This window comes from Mesoplodon bidens (assembly GCF_964165515.1).
Source record: "Mesoplodon bidens genome assembly, chromosome: 2".
In the NCBI taxonomy this organism is placed as follows: domain Eukaryota; kingdom Metazoa; phylum Chordata; class Mammalia; order Artiodactyla; family Ziphiidae; genus Mesoplodon; species Mesoplodon bidens.
The window spans coordinates 48,706,248-48,725,819 of record NC_138177.1 but is presented as its reverse complement, the minus strand read 5'-3'; the positions used below and the strand labels follow the sequence as shown (position 1 = coordinate 48,725,819).

At 44.5% G+C, this 19,572-nt stretch overlaps 2 protein-coding genes across 4 annotated transcripts in view; both read left to right on the top strand.

The window, feature by feature from the left end:
• Positions 1-9,490, top strand: part of RBBP5 (RB binding protein 5, histone lysine methyltransferase complex subunit) — a 36,680-nt gene extending 27,190 nt beyond the window's left edge. The window contains exons 11-14 of one of the 3 annotated variants that reach the window (XM_081224635.1): positions 3-72; positions 793-1,022; positions 1,761-1,952; positions 7,455-9,490. In XM_081224635.1, coding sequence (XP_081080761.1) covers positions 3-72; positions 793-1,022; positions 1,761-1,952; positions 7,455-7,483 — 521 coding nt within the window. In that variant the 3' untranslated portion in view covers positions 7,484-9,490. Of the gene's footprint in view, positions 1-2; positions 73-792; positions 1,023-1,760; positions 3,521-7,454 lie in introns of those variants that run through there. The other 2 variants (XM_081224636.1, XM_081224634.1) reach the window with 2 other exon arrangements.
• Positions 9,491-9,675: 185 nt separating this feature from the next.
• Positions 9,676-12,276, top strand: TMEM81 (transmembrane protein 81). Its single transcript, XM_081224637.1, has one exon. It carries the CDS (start codon positions 11,047-11,049, stop codon positions 11,875-11,877), a length of 831 nt encoding a protein of 276 aa, XP_081080763.1. The 5' UTR covers positions 9,676-11,046; the 3' UTR covers positions 11,878-12,276.
• The last annotated feature ends 7,296 nt before the right edge of the window (positions 12,277-19,572 follow it).

Sequence of the window (19,572 nt, the reverse complement as noted above, 5' to 3'; positions counted from 1 at the left end):
AGGGGCTGATGCTGCAGAGGATGAGGAAGTGGATGTCACCAGTGTGGACCCTATTGCCGCCTTCTGTAGCAGGTGAGCTGCCGCTGAAGGCTGGGCCTGGGGTGCTCCTCCTCCTCAGTCTCTGGTTGTGCTGCTCAGTTCCCCGGCTCTTCCTTCAGGCCCATCTATCTGCCTTTGACCTCAGATAAGTCCTTTGGTGCGCAAGAAATCCCTTCCCTTCTCCCTTGATAGAAAAATCTTAAGAAAGTGAAATAATTTGTTTATGCCATTTATTTTTACTACTGATTTTATTAATCGTGTTGTCTGATTTCCTTTTTTAAAAATTTATTTATTTTTGGCTGCGTTGGGTCTTCGTTGCTGCGCGCGGGCTTTCTCTAGTGGCGGTGAGCGGGGGCTACTCTTCGTTGCGGTGCGCGGGCTTCTCGTTGCAGTGGCTTCTCTTGTTGTGGAGCACGGGGCTCTAGGTGCATGGGCTTCAGTAGTTGTGGCTCGCGGGCTCTAGAGCGCAGGCTCAGTAGTTGTGGCGCACGGGCTTAGTTGCTGTGCGGCATGTGGGATCTTCCCGGACCAGGGCTCGAACCTGTGTCCCCTGCATTGGTAGGTGGATTCTTAACCACTGTGCCACCAGGGAAGCCCCTGTCTGATTTCTTTTTATTTGTTTTGGCTTTCTTGAAATTTTAGATCCATACCTGTTGCTTATGGTTAGATGATTCTGCCCTAGAGGAAGGGTTCATGGTTTAAGCAACTTTCTCCTCTTTTTTCCTATCCCTTTTCTGATCCTGTTCCAAATAGTGATGAAGAGCTGGAAGATTCAAAGGCTCTATTATATTTACCCATTGCCCCTGAGGTAGAAGACCCAGAAGAAAATCCTTATGGCCCCCCACCGGATGCAGTCCAAACCTCCTTGATGGACGAAGGGGCTAGTTCAGAGAAGAAGAGGCAGTCTTCAACAGATGGGTCCCAGCCACCTAAGAAGAAACCCAAAACAACCAATATTGAACTGCAAGGAGTACCAAATGATGGTAAGAGCCACATTTTCTCTCCCTCACCTGACAGACGCCACTCTCCAGCACCGTCTGGTAATTTCCTGTTTGGTGATTTTCCCTTAAAGGAATTTTCCCATGAGTCTTTTTTATAGTGCTTTACAACTTTGTAATAATTTCATCTGCTTTCACTTCTCCTTTAAAATGGGGAGATTCTGCCCTCAGTACTTTGCCTAAGATGACATACTTTAAGTCTTCTGACATCTAGCTCAGTTTGTTTAAATACCCTACCTCTCCCCCAAGATTCTTATTAGGTAGTAAAGTACTAGTCAGACTTGGACAACCTTAATTCTTCCTACCTACTTTTACAGTCTGACTCTAGAAGCCTTTTTAATTACATGGTTGAGTCTGGATTCTTACCCTGGTCTGTCGCGTACCAAAGCCCATTCCCTTTCTGCTCTCACATGCCAGTGTGCACATGTGTGTTCCTGTTGTGGCTTGTGTGATAAAGTATCAGTGTGTCTTTGAGCTACCTTTTCCATTTAGAGCTGCTGTGGCTTCGTATGAACCACATAGGCCATGTGGCCAAGGAGCTATTTCTCATTTAATGGCCACTCTTCTATAGTTTATAATTAATAAACAAAACACACTTTTCTTCTTGTATTAGTGGACCTGAGATACAAGAGCAGAATTCTTTGCTCATGGATAGGTGGCATGGCACACGCTCAGTTGGGGTGATGTGTGGATTTCTTTCTGTGCCTATCTGTCCGTTTACAGAAGTCCATCCACTACTGGGTGTGAAGGGGGATGGCAAATCCAAGAAGAAGCAAGCAGGCCGGCCTAAAGGATCAAAAGGTAAAGAGAAAGATTCTCCATTTAAACCGAAACTCTACAAAGGGGACAGAGGTTTACCTCTGGAAGGATCAGCGAAGGGTAAAGTGCAGGCGGAGCTCAGCCAGCCCTTGACAGGTAAGGACACATTGGGAGCACTGTCTGGCTTGCTTCGTGGCCTTGCTTTGTACAGCCCCTGACTCCATTTAACTGCAGCATTTTTTCCTTCCTTCCCTCCTTTTCCCCAGTTGCAGATATTCTCTGAGTTTTAAACTACTGCCGAGGGCAGGCTAAACCAGATTTGACTTATTAATTCAGTGGCTCTTAAACTTGGGTCTATAACCAGGTTTCAGGGGATCTCCATTCCCTTGGTCTTATGCAAAATATTGTATGAATATTTTGGGGGGGAAGATGCCTGTGCATTTCACTGGATTCCTGTAGGAATCTATGACCTGAAAAAGGGTAAGAACCCCTGGTTTAATTCATTTTTTTAATCTGTGTTTGCTCCTAGGTTTTTTGTTTTGTCTCAAATGAAAGATCCAGACAGATAACCAGAAATATGAGCTTCTTTATACAGCCCTTGACTATTTAACTGTAGCATCTTTTTTTCTCTCTCTCTTCAAATTGTTCAAATCCCAGAGGTGGTGTTTTTCTCTCTTTCAGTAGTCTAGAAGCAATGATGGAGTTGTTAGTAGTACCATCATGTTAAGGAAGAAGATGAGGTGTTTTGTTTTTTCAAACAGGAGATTACCAAAAAGACAAACTTTGTAGCTTCTTAATACCTAAGCCTCTTGAAACTTACTGTTTTCTCACTTCTGTATAACTGAGGGATTTTTATTGGAGGATGGAGAACAGTTTCAATTTCCAGTCAAATACTTGTGAATCTAGGCTAAATGGTCTTTTGTTTGGAAAATAGTAAGCAAACTCAAGTTCATTTCTGCTCAAATATTGTTGGGTTTTGGAAACTTTTTGTTTTGTTTTATATTTAGGCACTGCTTTAGTTAATACATTACTCTCAGTTTTCTGTGGCTAGGTCAGTAGATTCAGAGGCAGGACTAACAAAATATCAGTGTTTGTGTTTAGGGGTTTTTTTCCCCCACTTTAAAATTTTAATTGTGTTAATCCAAATGTGATGATATGCAAAACAGAGTTCCTTAAGCCAGTTAATCATTGTGAACATGAATTCTCTTCTGCAGAGAAGCTGAAACAGACTCAATTACTCATCATTTTGAGTATTCCCCCTCAAGTTCACTAGATTTAGACTTTCATAGTCCAACACCATACCATTGGAGCACTAGCATTTTTTTTCCCAGCAACAATATTTATGGTACTCCACTGATAATCAGTTACCACCTCCACATTCAGTCCACTTAGGGCCATGTCTGAATATTTTTTAAAATAGCCTGGAAGAGTTATATGGGCATTGCCAGCAAAGATTGCATGTCAGTAATTGACTAATGTAAATAAAAACCATCCTTCCATAACCCACTTCTTGCATAAGCGGATGCCACTATAGAAGAAACAATTTAAAGTTCAAATAGATTTCCCTGGCCCCAAGAGCTGAAATGCTTCAGGGTGATTTCAAATGTAGGCAAACATATTGAATTAATTGAAATACTCTAAGACATACTTTCCCAGCATCTTCAGAATCTATCTGTAATTAATCATTTGCTTTTTAATACTAAGCGTATGGCAAATAAACCATTTGAAGTTTTTAAAAACTAAAATTTTCTCTCTATAATACAGTGATTTCAACTTTTAATTATAGCTGATATGGTCACTAACAGTTACTAAATATTTTTGGCATTTCTCAAATTGGGTTTTTGTCAAAGGTGCCATGAAGTACTGTTATATTTTACAGCTTAGAGTATAACAGCAGTGGTATTTTTTAGCTATGCTTCAAAAACATCTAAATGAGATGTTAGAAAGTTTACTTAGCCGTAAAGGAATGGGCCTTTTTATTCCCTGAAGTTTTCAAAATGCTGCATTGAAATTTTGATCTATGTGTAAAATACATAGTGTTTGTACATGTCAGCATTTCAAAACTCCTTCTAGCAAGACTGGATATCATTATCAATGGCCTATTAGAAGTTTATTCCCACTCACTTAGCTGACAAGGTTAAAAAAGGTACTGACCTCGTTAAAGGCTAGAACTTGTGTCTTGAAACAGCAGGGTGCTTCAGACTGGATTTTTATTTTCTTCACTATTGTTATCAGGGACTTGAGTTGGTCAGCCTTAAATGGAGGCAGCTATTTTAACGGCTTCACCCTTTGAAAGGACTAGAGGAGACTTTTACATAACAAGGCCAGGATGATGATATGCTTTCTGATAACACACAGACAAAACAACTGTCTAGATTACTGCAAACATTTTACCAACTTCTGATGATTGTCTGCATCGTATACTTCCCCGTGTAATCTATACTTCCTTCTTCCCATTTTCTCCTTCTCTTGGCCTTGGTTCCTTGGCCTTTTCCTGAATGGAAATCTCCAAAACTGAAATGGCCAGATCAAACTCCCGAGTGTGCTGAGGAGCAGGATCATTAAAAAACCTCCAAAAAGGCATTGTGGTTTAGTCCTGACACTTCCTCAGAAGGGCTTTTAGCCACTAGCTGCAGTGTGGTTTGGATCTTTATGAAGGCTGCGAGTCTGGGAGAGAGTGCTGAAACTGAGTATCATATAGCGCGCCATTAGAAGTCTCAGTTTCAGGACAACCTGTCATACCTTTTGTGTGGGTTTCTTTGGGCGAGGGTGGCGCTTCATCCAATACCATTTTCATCTTGGAGGGCCCAGAGCAGGCAGAGGCTGGCTGACACATGCTGTTCATTTTCACATGGCTCCCCCAGGCCTCTGAGGTAATAAAAACTCTTATGCCTCATGTTCTTCCACACCTTGGAGAGTTTCAATAAAAAGCAGCATGCTGTCATTGTGGATTTTCCACCAGATATTAAGAAATGAATCCTGATCCTCAGTGGCTGAGGCTGAACCATCTTCAAAGATTAGTTCAGTCTGATGGGTATATTTATAGATTCAGTGCTTTGTGGACCTCCCCACAAATGCCCTGCTTTTGCATTAGAGCCAAATCATTTGAAGGCAGATTGTAGGTGTAGGCTACTGCTCAAGTTAGATAAATGCCAACTGTTTGTTAATATCTGCAATTTATCAGTTACTGAAGAAACTGTTCAGTAAGCCCTGATAGGCCTCACAAAGCTGCTATAGTCTGTTGCATGTTGCAACAGGAGATTATGCATTTCAGGCGACAGTTGGAAGACACATAGACCGCCAATAGAAGTAATCTAGCCATCTGGAACCTGAGGCTGTAGAAAATTCTTCCCTATCAAACAGCTCATCAGTATTGAACAGTACCAGTGGACCCACATCCACGAAGACACACTTTCTGTGATGAGTGAGGACCCATCAGTGAAGCTTAAGGGTAACCCTGAGCTGGGGACTTTTCAGAAAGTCCAGATCGACATAGCACCATCTATCAGATTCCCCCTGGTTACCTTATTAGATACTCTCCAGAGGACAGTCCTCAGGATCGAAACTTGAGATGTGAGCGGAACCACCAGTGTCCCAGTTGCCCTGTGACTGCTCAAAGATTGCCCTAGAAGTAGGGCTCCTTGGCAGTAAACACCATCGGTAGGAAGTGTGACAAAGTTGTGGTCTGTCACCTATGTGGTCTGAAGGCCTTGTGGGATGGTGGGCATGAAGGGAATGGTGGCACCTGGGTCTGTTGAGAGTGGCAAAGGCCAAACTGAGCAGAGGTGCCACTTCTGGGGGCTGACAGGCCCTGCACTGATTTCCCTGCCTTTGGTTGCGCCACTGCCCTCCTGGTGCTGGCCCCCCACCCTGGGCCTCTGAACCATATTCTGTTCACTTGCTGAATCTGATTGTTTTAAATGATTGGTAGGGGCTTCCCCCCCCCCCTTTTTGAAAAATGATCAGTCTCTCAAAGGCTAATTTATGAATTCCTGCTAAAATCATATTTTTAGATGGCTAGTTGGGTATTCTTATTCTGTGTGGTCTTATTAGCTGACTAAGGTAATGTTTGAAAATGAAGTGTTTTCTTAAGCCACCCTGGCTTGGCTGCTTTGGGGAGGTACCAATAACAGCTGTTTTACCATAAGCTGAATTTTTCTTAATTTTATATTATTGGAGATTTCTGTCATGTTGCGGCTAAATAATACTTGGGGCAGATTTTTAAGTAACCTGGAGATCTGCTTTGTTGCTGTTTCTGTGTATCTTATCTTGCTCACAGACTTGCTTGCTCTGGTATTGGTTTGTTGCCTGATGCCTCAACAAGCTTTGTTTTTGGTCTGTTCACAGGAAAGAGAGTGATAAAGAAAAAACATTAACTGACCTCAGATAATCAGTATAATAATGTAGCTCATTAGTCGTCTTGAGTGCCCATTATTAATGCAAGCCACTTTTTCCTCTCATGAGTTAGGCTTAAAATGTCAATGTTGTCTATTTTTAAACCGTTAAACTAGATTGGTCAGAGTACCTGTGGAAACAATCAGAGAAACTAGCCTTAAAGTGTTAAAGGCCTGTTACTGAGTCCTGTGGAGTAGATTCTTTTATCTCACGATTTAAAAAAAAAAATCAATTCAAGAGGTTACTTATTACATTTTATGTTGAAAGATCTGAAAAACAGATGCTTAGATATACTTTTTATCTTACTGAACTATATAAAGTTTAAATTTGATTTTTAACATGTAGCATCCAGGAGAGTTTGTATCTCATAATTTCAGTCTCTTCTCAGGCAAATTGGAATTTATTTTTATTGCCAGTTTTCATCTGTGCTTGAACTTATTTAACATCAGGTTAAAAGCAAGGTTTATAAATGGGCGCCTTTTTTTTTTTTTTTTTTTTTTAACAACTTGGGCAATTATTTTTAACCATTTTACCTTCAAGTGGCATGTTCTTCCCCATTCCAGATGACACTGGGAGGACTTTCTTCACCTTGTTCTCTTTTTACACTTCCTAGTTAATATTTCACAGCAACCCATTTAAGGATGTCCCTCAGAGATTGAACAGCTTCTATGGAGTAATCAGGGAAGTGTTCGTTTGATTTTACTGTTTAGGATTTTATTTATTGATCAGTTGTTGGCTCATAGACATGCCGACAGTAGTTTTCATTCACATTTCACCATATGTGGGATTCTGAGGAGCTGAGAGTATCATTTAAGGAAGAAGGGTGTTTGGAAAAGGGTTTGTTGCTCACCGTTAATCATTTAGTGGCGCATTCGTCTAGTATGTGAAAGATTGAAAGAGGCAGAAGTACCCCAGAATTTCCTTTCCTCCACTTACTGCACCGTTTGGAATATGAAGCATTATATGTGAACACCTTGGAGAATGGTTAGAAGCTTGGAAAATATGTAGAAGTCTGATCATTTTGCCTTTGTTTCTCCCTTTGGGGCAGTGCTGAGAAAAGTACTGAGGGAGGGGGTGGGGTTTGGATGACTTGTTGCTTCAGTAAAGAGTAATTGGGAGTTGGAGTTGGTTTTAACTTAAAGGGGGGAAGTTCTTAGCCCATGTGTGCTTGTAATGCATCATCCAGCATCCGTATTTGTGTTCTTGAAAGTAACTGGTCTAAGTTGATGCTAAAAGAAATCTTTTTATTTCTCATCTCTTTAGCAGGGGGAGCGATCTCAGAACTGTTATGAAGGCCCTTGAAGTTCTTGGTTCTTCCCTACTTTGCCATCGTGTGGCCTCTGGACACTGTGGTCAGTCATTTGAGATTGACTTTAATTTAAAACAAAGGCCTCTGTCTTCCACCCAGGAGGTGGAAGGAGTGAGTTTTATGTTTGAATGAAGAAGTGAATTATGGAAGAAGAATATATGTCCCTTCCCTTTCAAGCATAAGTCCAAATAGGCTCTCAGGAATGAGGATTTGTGAAGACATCAAACAGGAGTTTTGACTCATTTAAACTTTAATGCTTGTTATGTTGCTGGAGAAGAGATTCCTGTTTTGCTCGTCTGTCTTTACTGTACCCAGCATCATTTCGGCCTGTCATTTCCTATTTCCTACTTGCCTTTCTTCCACAGTGCACGTCCTTGAGTGACTTGTTCTTATCTGAAATTTTGCTGCCTGTATCCTAGAAAAACTTCTGTTGCACATTCTTTCTTCCATTTTTAAACTTGCCCACTCACCAGATACCTCCTATATTTCCATATTGTATTACAAAGATGGGCAGAAAAGAAAGTGCTGGAAAGATTTCAGATTTTCCAAAAGGAAAGAAAGATAAGAAAGGCCCTCTCTTTTTTCACATACTGTAACATTTTGCTCCAGAAGTTGAGCTATAAGAGGGTCAGGTTTTTCTTTGTATTCTTTTCATTGCATGTTTCCCTCCAGTGTTGGTTCATTCTCATTAATCACGGTTTTTGAAGATAGCTAGTTCATTTGTCTCCAGCAAAGAATCATCAGTAGTTTATATTGCTTTACCTGTACTGGCTTCCAGAGCCAGAAACAAACCGAGGTGTCTCTCAGCGGGCTTCTTTTTTACTGGGGGTGGGGGAATCTATGCAAGGACTAAAATAAAACCGTCCAAAATCAAAGCAACAGACAACACAGTTCAAATAAAAAGAATCAAAGAACCTTTTTATTTTATCATTGCTCGTGGACATCTGTCCTTCCCATCAGTCATTGCATTTCCCCTCCTTGTATCCACACCCCTTTTCCTTCCTACATGTTTCCAGTCACTTCCTTTCTGTGAAAGGTTGCTTAGCTTTTTTAAAAAAAAAATTTAATTTTTGCTTTTGCTGTTCTTTGTATAAAAAGTAGCAGATTGGATGGATGTGTACACTAGGTGTTTGAAATTCTCTGAAAATCCAGAGTGAAGAAACCAGGTGTGGAGGGGCCTCTCCAGCCTCTCTTGAGTAGAGCTTTGAGCTGACTGGAAGTGCTTAATCTGGATCATCATTTTCACAGTATTTTCAAAGGAGAGTGAAACACTGTGCTTATTGGGAAATCTCTGTCCGTTGGTGGTTGCTCCGATAGGTAGCCAAACGAGGTGATTACCTTTTGGATTTTAGCATAGAAATCAAAGTAGAACACATCAACAAGAGCCTCTTCCATTCCATCTTTAGAACCAAAACGTTCAGTAGTTGAAGCAAGAGCTCTCCCTGAGTCAGTGGCAAAATGTCTATATTTTTAGATGCCACTGCTTTTTCCTCAGATGCTCATTTTGTGAATTTCATTTCCTATTTCATATTAGACCAGTGGTTGAGATTGGTAGGTGGGTCACTAGACATGTTTTTGTTTTGCAGACGTTATTGCCATTTTGTTGCTCTTTGTACTGTACAGTGCAGTAGTATGCAAACTGTGTGATACAAGAGGTTTCTGCCTTATTTCCACATGCAGAGTAGCTGGGTGTCCTCTGCCTGAGCATTTGGATGTTCAAGCTCTGTCCACCTCCTAAACCGGCTACTGAGAAAATCAACTTCAGCCCTGTCAGAGTGTCTCTGGCAGCAGCTCCTAATAATTATTTATGCTTTTGGAATTTTTTTCAGCTCCTAAAACCTTCTGTCTATTTCAGTTTGATTTTCTCAATTTGTACAATATATGCATATTCTCTTTTTCCCTTTTGTCATCTGCCCACCCCCCAGTGTTTTGTTTTCTAATGTTCTGTAGTTTTGTACGAGATGAGACTTAGCCTTGGGTACTTCTTGCTGAAGCTTTAATGCTTTGTAAATAAAATCTGATGTTTATTAAAGAACAGGTGTAGGTGTGTGTTTGTAGACGCTGATCACTTCTGAAAGTCACCGGCCACTTCACTCTGTACAACAGAAAATGCAGCTTACTTTGTTGATGTTAGATCTTCTCTGTGTAGAAATAACAGCTGGAAGGGCTAAGGGGTGGCCAGGTAGTCCAGATACCTGCTTTGGACAAGATGATAAACAATTCAAGCAAAAAGTGAGTGAAAAAAGGATCATGTAGGAATGACTTCTCTTCCAGTTCCTTAGCTCAGTAAGTGTGTAACTACTCTGTAGAGGCTGCAGTGCTAGGAGACATTGTGGAGCTTACAAAAATGCTTGCCAGGAAGTTCCTGCCTTCCAAGGATCTTTCTTAAAGTGTAAGTACAGATAAATTCCTCTTTATTAGCACTTTTTCTCCCTAGATTAAATAGCCTTGAAATCCATCGATACTTATTGTCTCCTAAAGAATAAGATGTTTCATAAAGTCTATTTAAGTCTTTGATTTTAATCATCTCCAAATCTGAGTGTCTACTTACTAATCCTGTTATGTGACTGAGAATCTTTTTTGACATCATAGATGTTTCATAGCAACTTTGACCCAAGTGAATGATGGGCTCCTTCCTCATTCTTTGGGGTGGGGGGACTGGGCTGAGAGGCAGGAAGAATTATGTATCCTCTCCCCCAGAATATATCTTCGGTACCCTTGGGAAGGAAGAGTGCCTAGAAGTGGGAGAGGAGCTGCATTTAACATCGTCTGTCTTGCTGCTAAGCATTGATTCTAAAAGTCCGTTTGGCCCTTGCCTTCATGAATTTTCATTTCTATTTAAAATTCCGTACACACCTTACAAAGTGTTTTCATGTACAGTTTATCACTTTTGATGCTCAAAGTGACTTTCCTGAAATAGGCAAGGAGGTCTTAATTTACAAAGGAGGAAACAAATTCAGGAAGGGTAAGTCACTTGCCTCTCAGTCCAGAGTTCTTAATCCTTTTTATAGAAGGTTTAGGAGCATTTAAAGTTAATACTAACTTAATTCAAGTTAATCCTCTCTTTTTTTTTTTTAGACTTGGTATTTGATTTCTTATTTGGGCAGATTTAGCTGGTATTTGAAACCTTTGAATTCAGATTCTACAATTTGGAGGGGAGGGGAAAGGGTGAGGAATGGTACAGCTTTACAATGCATCGAGGTAATTTGGAAATTCACTTCAGCTTCTGAAGTCTTTTCATCTTTGTTTCCCAAGAGGTGGATTTAAATTCATTAAAAGGATGGGAAAAGAATGAAGACTGGTAAGGTGGTCGTTAACAAGCAGTGATAGTAAAGCAGCAGCCTTGTGACATTTTTTCTGCCTTGTGGCCTCACCTGTTAATAAGGACTGGACTTTTATTAAGTTGTATTGTTTTATTGACAATGCATACATCATATCTTTTGACTTTGAAGGCTATCTCACATCAAAGGAATTAAATTACGTTGTGGAGGATTTAGCTGGAACCCCTCGGGTGTTGGCTGAGGGTGGTGAAATGCCTACTAAGACATGAAGGCTTTGGCCACTAGTTTCGTCCTTGGGAACCTGGTGTTGGCCTTCAATCTACCTTTGGTGGCGACTTTACCTAAAACACTGGCCATTCCTGAGAAACTGCAAGAAGCTGTGGGGAAAGTTATTGTCAATGCCACGACCTGTACTGTCACCTGTGGCCTTGGCTATAAGGAGGAGACCGTCTGTGAGGTGGGCCCTGATGGAGTGAGAAGGAAGTGTAAGTCTCAGCGCTTGGAATGTCTCACCAACTGGATCTGTGGAATGCTCCATTTCACCATTCTCATAGGGCAGGAATTTAAGCTGAGCTGTCTGAGTTCAGACATCCTGGAGATTGGACAGGAAGCTTTCCGATTCACCTGGAGACTTGCTCGGGGTATCATCTCAACTGATGATGAAGTCTTCAAACCCTTCCGAGCCAGTTCCCACTTTATAAAGTTTCAGTCTGCTCAGGAGTATGACTCTGGGACCTACCGGTGTGATGTGCAGCTGTTAAAAAACTTGAGACTTGTTAAGAGGCTCTATTTTGGGCTGAGGGTCCTTCCTCCTAACTTGGTGAACCTGAACTTCCATCAGTCCCTTACTGAGGATCAGAAGTTAGTAGACGAGGGCCTGGAAGTGAATCTCGACAACTATTCCAGGCCTCAGCGCCCACCGTGGAAAAAGAAGGTGACCATAGCTGTGGGAATAGGAATTGCCAGTGGTGTGACTGGTGGCGTGTTGGTGAGCATTGCCCTGTGTGGTGGGCTGAGGGTGATCCACAGCAGTGCCAGCCTTGAGACCTTACAAACCTTTCTGCGGAAGGGCTGGCTGCTCAGGAAGCCAAACTAGCTTTTCAGGGGAGTTTTCTGGCTACCTGATTGTGGATTAACTAAGAGGAGGGCTTCCACTACCAAAGGAGTGAGTGGGGGTTGTGATGCGGGGCAACATCATGGTAGCTGTGGGCAATATTCTTCAACTCTGTGTCCCAGATGGATCTCTTCCAGATCTTCCCTGCCCACTAGGTACCCAGGAAACCTGACTGCAGGCATCTCCCTGCTCCTGGGAAGAGTTCTGTCTTCCAAGTTTGCATTCATTTTCTACCCTTTACAACTTGTATGCCTCCCTACCTTGATCTCCCTTCTGAGCAGTATAATCATGTAGAAGGATATAATAGCTTTTCTAGTGAAAGTGTTTTTTTCCTCTTCAATAAAAACAATTCCCAGTAGCTGTATGGAAACCTAACCTTTTCTGCCCTTCAGTTTAAAATTTCTTGCAGTTGTTTAAATTGTCCCATAATCAGTCTGGTTTTGGGTTAAACTCACACCAGCGTTTTTAGAATAGACATTGAACATATCGCCTTGTTGGGGGCATATGCCCATTTGTGGCAGAGCCGAGGGTGTTAGTAATGACTTCTGACTCAGGTACGTAAGAGACAGTCATTAAACGTTAATAAGTTATTTGCACCCCTATACCTCCCAGGTGAAGCCTTTGTGCTCAGTGCTAAGTTGAATTCCTGGTGAAACACTGGATTCTTCAGCTGGTAGATTGCCCCTGAACAGTTCCTAGGCTTGCTCTCTGCTCCTGTCCTTCTAGCTCTTTCAGTGCCCTGAAGCTTGTGTTGCTGGAGGTTTCTTACAGCAGCCAAGGCCCCGTAACGGAGGACTAGTACCTTCCTTCCTCAACAGGAAATCCAATCTTAAGACCTTCAGAGGCCATTCAGACTGTGAGATAATTGGCTTGGCTTGTGGAATTAACAGGGAAGTTGCTCTTGGGCCACCAGCTGAGCTAATTCTATATGAGAGAATTAGCATTTCTTACCCTCACTTTTTTCTCAGCACAGAGGAAGTGGCAGAAAAAAGACTTGGACCAGTGGTTATCTTCTCTGGCCGTGTGTTTGAATCACCCGAATGAGCTTTTGAAAAATAAGATTCCTCAGCCCTAACCTGAGGATGCTAATTCAATTTAAATTATGACCGATGGATCTCTGAAGGTTCACCACGTATTACATTTGATTATTATTTCTCTTAAGTCTTATTTTACAACAGATCCCCTACTTTTTTTTTTCATGACATTCATATTGAAGAGGCCGTTTGTCTTGTATAGTGTCCCACAATTATTTCCTCATGATTAGATTCCTGAGGAATGAATCTTAAACATTTTTGACAAGAGCCCAATGAAAATGTTATGTACTTATTGCATGACCTCGGGAGGCACAATGTCAGGGTGACCCATGGTTGATGATAAGCTTGATCGTTTGGGTAAGGTGGTGACTGCCAGATCTCTCCAGTGGTGTACCTGTATATGTTTTCCTTTTGTAATCTGTGGGGTGATGCTTTGTGATTATCTGGTTTCTAAAAAACGTTCACAGGCGTTTTAGAATCCATTCATGGTCTTTGCCTTATTATTACATGCTGGGGATTGCAAAATGATGGATTCTTTAAATTCATTTTTGTATTTATTACCCTGCATTTTTCTGTAAAGAAATACTATTCTTTTTATTCTTCTGACGTTTCAATGAATTCTCTTTTTTATTCAGTGAATTATGTATAATCCATTACTGTTGTCATATTTTTGATGTTCAAATTGTTCCCACTTTTGGCCAGAAGTCCCTTCAAGCCAACTCCTTTGTCCTTTTGTCTTTTTTTTTTTTTTTGCTGTACACGGGCCTCTCTCTGCTGTGGCCTCTCCCGTTGCGGAGCACAGGCTATGGACGCACAGGCTCAGCGGCCATGGCTCACGAGCCCAGCCTCTCCGTGGCATGTGGGATCCTCCTGGACTGGGGCACGAACCCACGTCCCCTGCATCGGCAGGCAGACTCTCAACCACTGCGCCACCAGGGAAGCCCTCCTTTGTCCTTTTGGTGTGGTCCCACTTGACTTTGAGCATGTCCTTGCTATAGCAAGATGCCTCAGATGCACATTTGGACTTTCCTTTCTCCAAACCTGAATCTCCAAGGGAGATTCTCCGAGGGACTCTTGTTTCTCCAAGGGGCTCTTATTCCTTTTAGTGTGGGGAGTAGTATTTAGAAACCATGGTCTGGGTGCTAGATGTGCTCATTGCCACTGGGGAGTCACTGCTTCTAGGCTGTTTGAGTGTCCTAGGTATATGTAAATCATGAGTTCAGAAGCATCTTTGTTTTTCAGAAGTTTTGTAGATAATTCTCATATATAGCGAAGGTTGAGAACCACTGGCTTAGACTCATGCATAGGGAGTCTTTAACTATTGCTCTTATTTTGAAAAGATTTTAAAATTTCCACACACCCTTTCACCCATTCTCTCTACCTCAGACAGGATGTTATTCAGAAGACCTGTCATGTTCCTGCTATTGACTGTGTAATGGAGCAAGCTAACTGAGCCTTATCTTTGAAACACATGATTGTGAGGATCAAATGAGATCCTGTGAGTAAAACGTCTCTGTAAACTGTGAAGGACCAGACATGCATGAGTTGGGAAATGTCACTAATGAAGCTCATTACTTCAGACTTGGACACTTTGCTGAAGCAGTCAGGAGAGAGCTTGCTCTGCTTTGAGAGAGGACTGTAAAACATTAATATTACATTGCCGAGGAGGGTTGAGGGGTACAGTGTTTCCCATTTTACAGATGGAAAGACTGAGACCCAAGAAGAGCTAAATAACTTCTCCAGCATACTGTTGTAAGATGGTAGTCGAACAGGGGATGGAATACTGTACAGCTCTAGGTTTACAGCCCTCTGTGCATTGGGCTCTTGAATTTTGACTCTGAGGATGTGAGGGGATTGAACAGGGAAGAGAACAAAACTCCCTCAGATGTGTTAGTGCAGACCAAAACCCAATTTAGTTCTTTGAATTCTGTGCATGTGGTCTGCCTCTGGAGGATCAAGGAGATGCTGCCTGGACTAAGATTTGGGCTCCAGAGTGGCCAGCGCTCCCGATGAGGCTGTGTGGTAACTACCACTATCTATGTGGCCCCGTCAGGGGCTCGTTGTCAGCCTGGGCTTCTTGTGCTGAACAGGCCCTGGGCACAAGCTCAGCACCGAGTAGTGGGGCCTCTGCTCACCTTGCTTTCCCTCTTCCCTGAAGAAAGCTGTCAGGCTCAGTCAGCACGGAGCCTGACCTGCTTTGCACCAAAAGAATTGAACACTTACACAACTGCATAAGTGTATCACGCATCTCAGGTGTAATAGAGGGTGTGATAAATGTTGAATGCATGGTAGTGTTGCAGCTGGAAAATGTGACTAGAAATTCTAATTCTTTTGGCTGTTGTGAACAGAGGCTAGAGGCACCTTCTCACCAGGTGGGGGTCACTATGTCCCCACAAGGAGAAGACTTCCCTTTGGTACTGTTGAGTCAATACAGGTATCCCCCGCTTTTTGAAAGTTCACTTTCCACTACTTTGGTTTTACGAGAAACCTACGTTAGTACCTGTTTTTGCTAACTGAAAAGAAATCTGAAGGATTTTCACTGTTTCAAAAAAAAGGTAATTGCTTCTTTGCTTTACACCATTTCAGCTTAAGAAAGATTTCATAGGAACACTCTACTTTTTTTTTTTTTTTTTTTTTTTTTTTTGCTGTACGCGGGCCTCTCACTGCTGTGGCCTCTCCCGTTGCGGAGCACAGGCTCCGGACACACAGGCTCCGCGGCCATGGCTCGCGGGCCCAGCCGCTGCGCGGCATGTGGGATCTTCCGGGATAGGGGCACGAACCCGTGTCCCCTGCATCGGCAGGCGGACTCTCAACCACTGCGCCACCAGGGAAGCCCGGAACACTCTACTTTTGAGGACGGGAGAAACCTGTACCTCCAATGTCTTAAAAATCAGGGAAGCTCGGAGCAGTACCATCAGATGAGCACTGTTTACTGCCCATCCTGTTAGGTAAAGCCAGCCAGCCTAGGAGAATGCCTGCTCTGCTCTGCTGAGGCCTGCCTTAAAGTTGCTTGGCCTAATTTTTCTCCCCTTCCAGGACTGAACGAAGCAATATGGACCGTGGGTTGTGACTTCCTTAGAGGTGACTGTGTGAAGGCTGAAGGTGTTGGGTAAAAGCCTAGGGTTAGAGAACAGGACAAGGAGATACTCTTTAGTCTGAGGATAAAAACACCCACAGCCGGTGCCAGCTGCCTCAGCAGGTTGAGAAACCGTCTTTATTTAAGAACTGCCCGCTACCAGAGTCAATAAATAACTACCATTATAAGAAGTGTAAGAGAGACAGACAATAGGTCAGCAGGAGCGGGTCCATTTTAACAAAAACTGAGTTAAGTCAGTGGTCCAATGAAGCCCCAACCCTTGCCCAGCTGTGAGCTTTTCTAAGCTATGCAGGCCCTGGAGGGGGTGGGTCAGTTGGAGACTGGGGGCCAAAGCAGGGTGCACCCCATCTAAGGGCATGAGGCTTCCTAGGGCTCTGGGGAAAGCTATCAGACCCTTTTTTTTTTTCCTCTCCAGTTTCCCTTTATTGTCCTGCCTTCCTAAAGCCTATGACCATATATACAGCTACCAGGCACCTCTTTCCACAGAGCTCTTTGAAGTTTCTTAAAAATGCCCATTTAATCCCTCATGCCACTCCAGGAGCCTCTCTGGCAACCTTGCTCATCTCCAGGATGAAGCTCAGGTTAGGTCTGAGCCATGGAAATAGCTACAGCTATGCCTCAAACCCAGGTTTGAGGATACTGCTATCCCTCCGTTACAGAGGAGCCCAGTAGACTGTCGTATTCTGAGATCAGGAAGCACACAGTCCTCTAGCTGGGGAAGAGATGAAGGGAGTGAAACATTCTAGAGCCAGCTCGGGCTCTTGCCCAGAGTAGACTAGCCTGGCTCCTGCGACTGCCAAGAGGCAGCAGTGTATGCTGGGAAAAAGAATGCCTGGGGTGAGCCTTGCCCCGTAAATGACTGTGACTGCAGTCACTCCCCCCTGCATGCTGCAGGGGCCCCAGCGGGCAGGAGCTCCAAGACTCTTCCTGTGCTGAGCACCTTTTGATTCCAAGAATCCCAGCCCTGAAGGACACTTGCAGCGTCCCCTCCAGTCTTCACCTACCCTAGACCCCAAGACAAACAGCTGCCAAAATTTCTCAGAGGTCCCTACAAGAGGAAGAAGCCTCTCAATTACTCAGTCCAGGGTCTCCTTGCAGACGTTTTTTCTGACGTCTCTCCTGTCATTTTATCAAAAAGAGCCCCCCCACCCCATGGCCCTCCTGTTCCCTGGGACCACCTGTATCATTTAATTCCCTGGATGAAAGTAGGTAACCCAATCGTGCTGGGCCCTGAGACTCCATCTGAAGAGAGCTGCCCTCCCCCCGAGGGTGAGGTATACATCTGGGCTGTTGGAGCAACCAGGGCCGAGTAGCCAGGGCCGGGGCAAAGGGCTCTATAGGCTGAGCCCCAACGTACGCAGAACGGAGACTCCCGAGCCCTGAAGCGCTGCCTGTCCCTAGTCCTCAGGCACTTGCTGGCCACTGAGCTGTGGGGTGAAGTACTGGTTTGTGGCTGTTTCCCCTTGGTTGCCTGTCTGGGGCTTGGCGTGTGAGAGGGGAGAGATCCAGGATTGAGTCGTTACCACAGCAGGAGCAAGCCTCAGCCCATGCGGGCGGCGAAGAAGACAGGCCTCTTGGGCAGGAAGGGACTCTGAGAAGCTGTCTGACCTCTTCTTCTGCCTCCACACCAGCTCCTGTGCAGCCACGTCATCAGCAGGCTGTTCCCCTTCACATGCCTGCGTGTCCTCAAGCCACCTGCTGTCTTACTCAGTCTTAATCAGCACTCTGCCTGAGTCTTGGCCTGCAGGAACATCCATTTTAGTCCAGCTCTGTGTCCCCCAAACAAGTTCTCCCTGCACGGGGCTTACGTTTTCCTGAGGCTGAGTTCTCCTAGTTAGAAAAACCCTTCCTGGGTTTCCCAGGGGCTCTGTCTGCCTCCACAGAACTAAGACTCTTAGTTGTTCTCTCTTGCCTCAAGCAAGCTTAGGGGCTGCAGCCGCCAGCTGCACAGGTGAGTTCCTGTGCCAGTCCAGGTCAGCCCTCTCGGCCCAGCATCTAGACACCTGTCCCTTTGCTGCTCCTGCTGCAGCCAAGGCAGTGAGGAAAGAATCAGCTAAACCTTGGAAGAAGGTTTTCTGCTTTCAGCATCCCCTTTCTGATAGAGCTGGGTACAGGCCAAATCACAGCCATGGGGGACCAGGATGGATGCTAGGCCAAGTTTGGGTCCCTGCAATGGAAGAATGGTCACTCAGCTGAGCCCCCAGCACCTCGCATGGGCGTGAAGGTTGGGAGCAGGTGAGGAGGGTTTGATTGGAGGGCTCCAAGGAGGCAGTCCTGGGCCAGGGGTAGGGTGGTAGGTTCAGTGGTGGCAGGGAGAAGGCATGTGCGCTTACATTTTTAAAAAATTGTGGTGGGTAAACACCAACATAAACCTGCCCAGGAAAATAGAGCAGGACTTGAAAAATTTAAAAACCATAACAAAATAGAGCTCTAACTGTAAACTACAGAAACCAGGCTCAGGGGGCCTGTGCCCTGCAAGATGCCTGTCCCGCTGCTCCTACATGTGAAGGGCCACCTGTCACAACATAGGCTTTGGAATTTCCTGGTTGTGCCACCACTGCTGCCTGGATTTGGGGAATCCCTGCCCTTGCTTTGGCCTCTTTTCTTGGAGCAAGGGCAAGGGGAGCAGGGGCCTTCAAGCTAGCACTGCATATTGAGGTCCCAGCAGAAGCTAGGCTCAGAAGGCAAAGAAGGACTGGGTCTCCTGTAGTCTGCACGCGCCTTGGGTTGGGACCCAGCCATGCCAGTCACCCCACCATCACCCACCTGAACCTCTTGAAGCAGAATTTTGATAGCCCGGTGCCCTTCTTAACCACCTTCTTAACCAGGTCATAGCCATTCAGCACTGCCCCCTTCCTCTGGGTAGACAAAGAGCCTGGGACAGGAAGGTGGGAGAAGAGTGCTATCCCAGCCCCATCATTGACAGGCTGTGTGACCTGAGGAAGACCCTGCCCCTTCCAACTCCGTTACCTCATCTGTAGAGTGGTGGCTTGGGCCCAGTGAGGTCTAAAGCCCCTTCCAGCTCTGACGTGCTGTGACTGGTAATACACCCAGAGCGCAAGCTAAGATGTCCCATTTATTTACCCCTTCTTCTTCTGGGGGAATGCAAAAGAGCATCCGAGGCAGCCTGGGGGATGGGTCGCCAGGTGGCCCAGGGCATTCCTGCGAGCAGGTAGGGCTGCATTTATCCTTTGCCCTTCTCAGAAGACTCCTGACTCCAGACACACAGAATTACAGCTGCATTCTGCTGGAGGAGGACGGTGGAGGCAGCCTCCCACTCAAACCCGCGAGGGACCGTGCAGGCTGGGGCTTGGTGTGGTGGGGTACCTGCCCAATACAAGCCCTTTAGTCACCCAGCCACCTGTAGTGGCTTCTGTCACTCTGGGGTGACAGGGTTGGGTTGGCAGTATTGGCTAAGAGGGCGTCACCTTGATGGTGACTGTGCCTCAGGCCAACTCTGGTGTCCCTTTCCACCAGGAGTCTCAGCTTCTCAACCCTTCTTGGCTCCCACCCAGCAGTTGGGAGCTTCGCCCCCCAGAGCTGCAG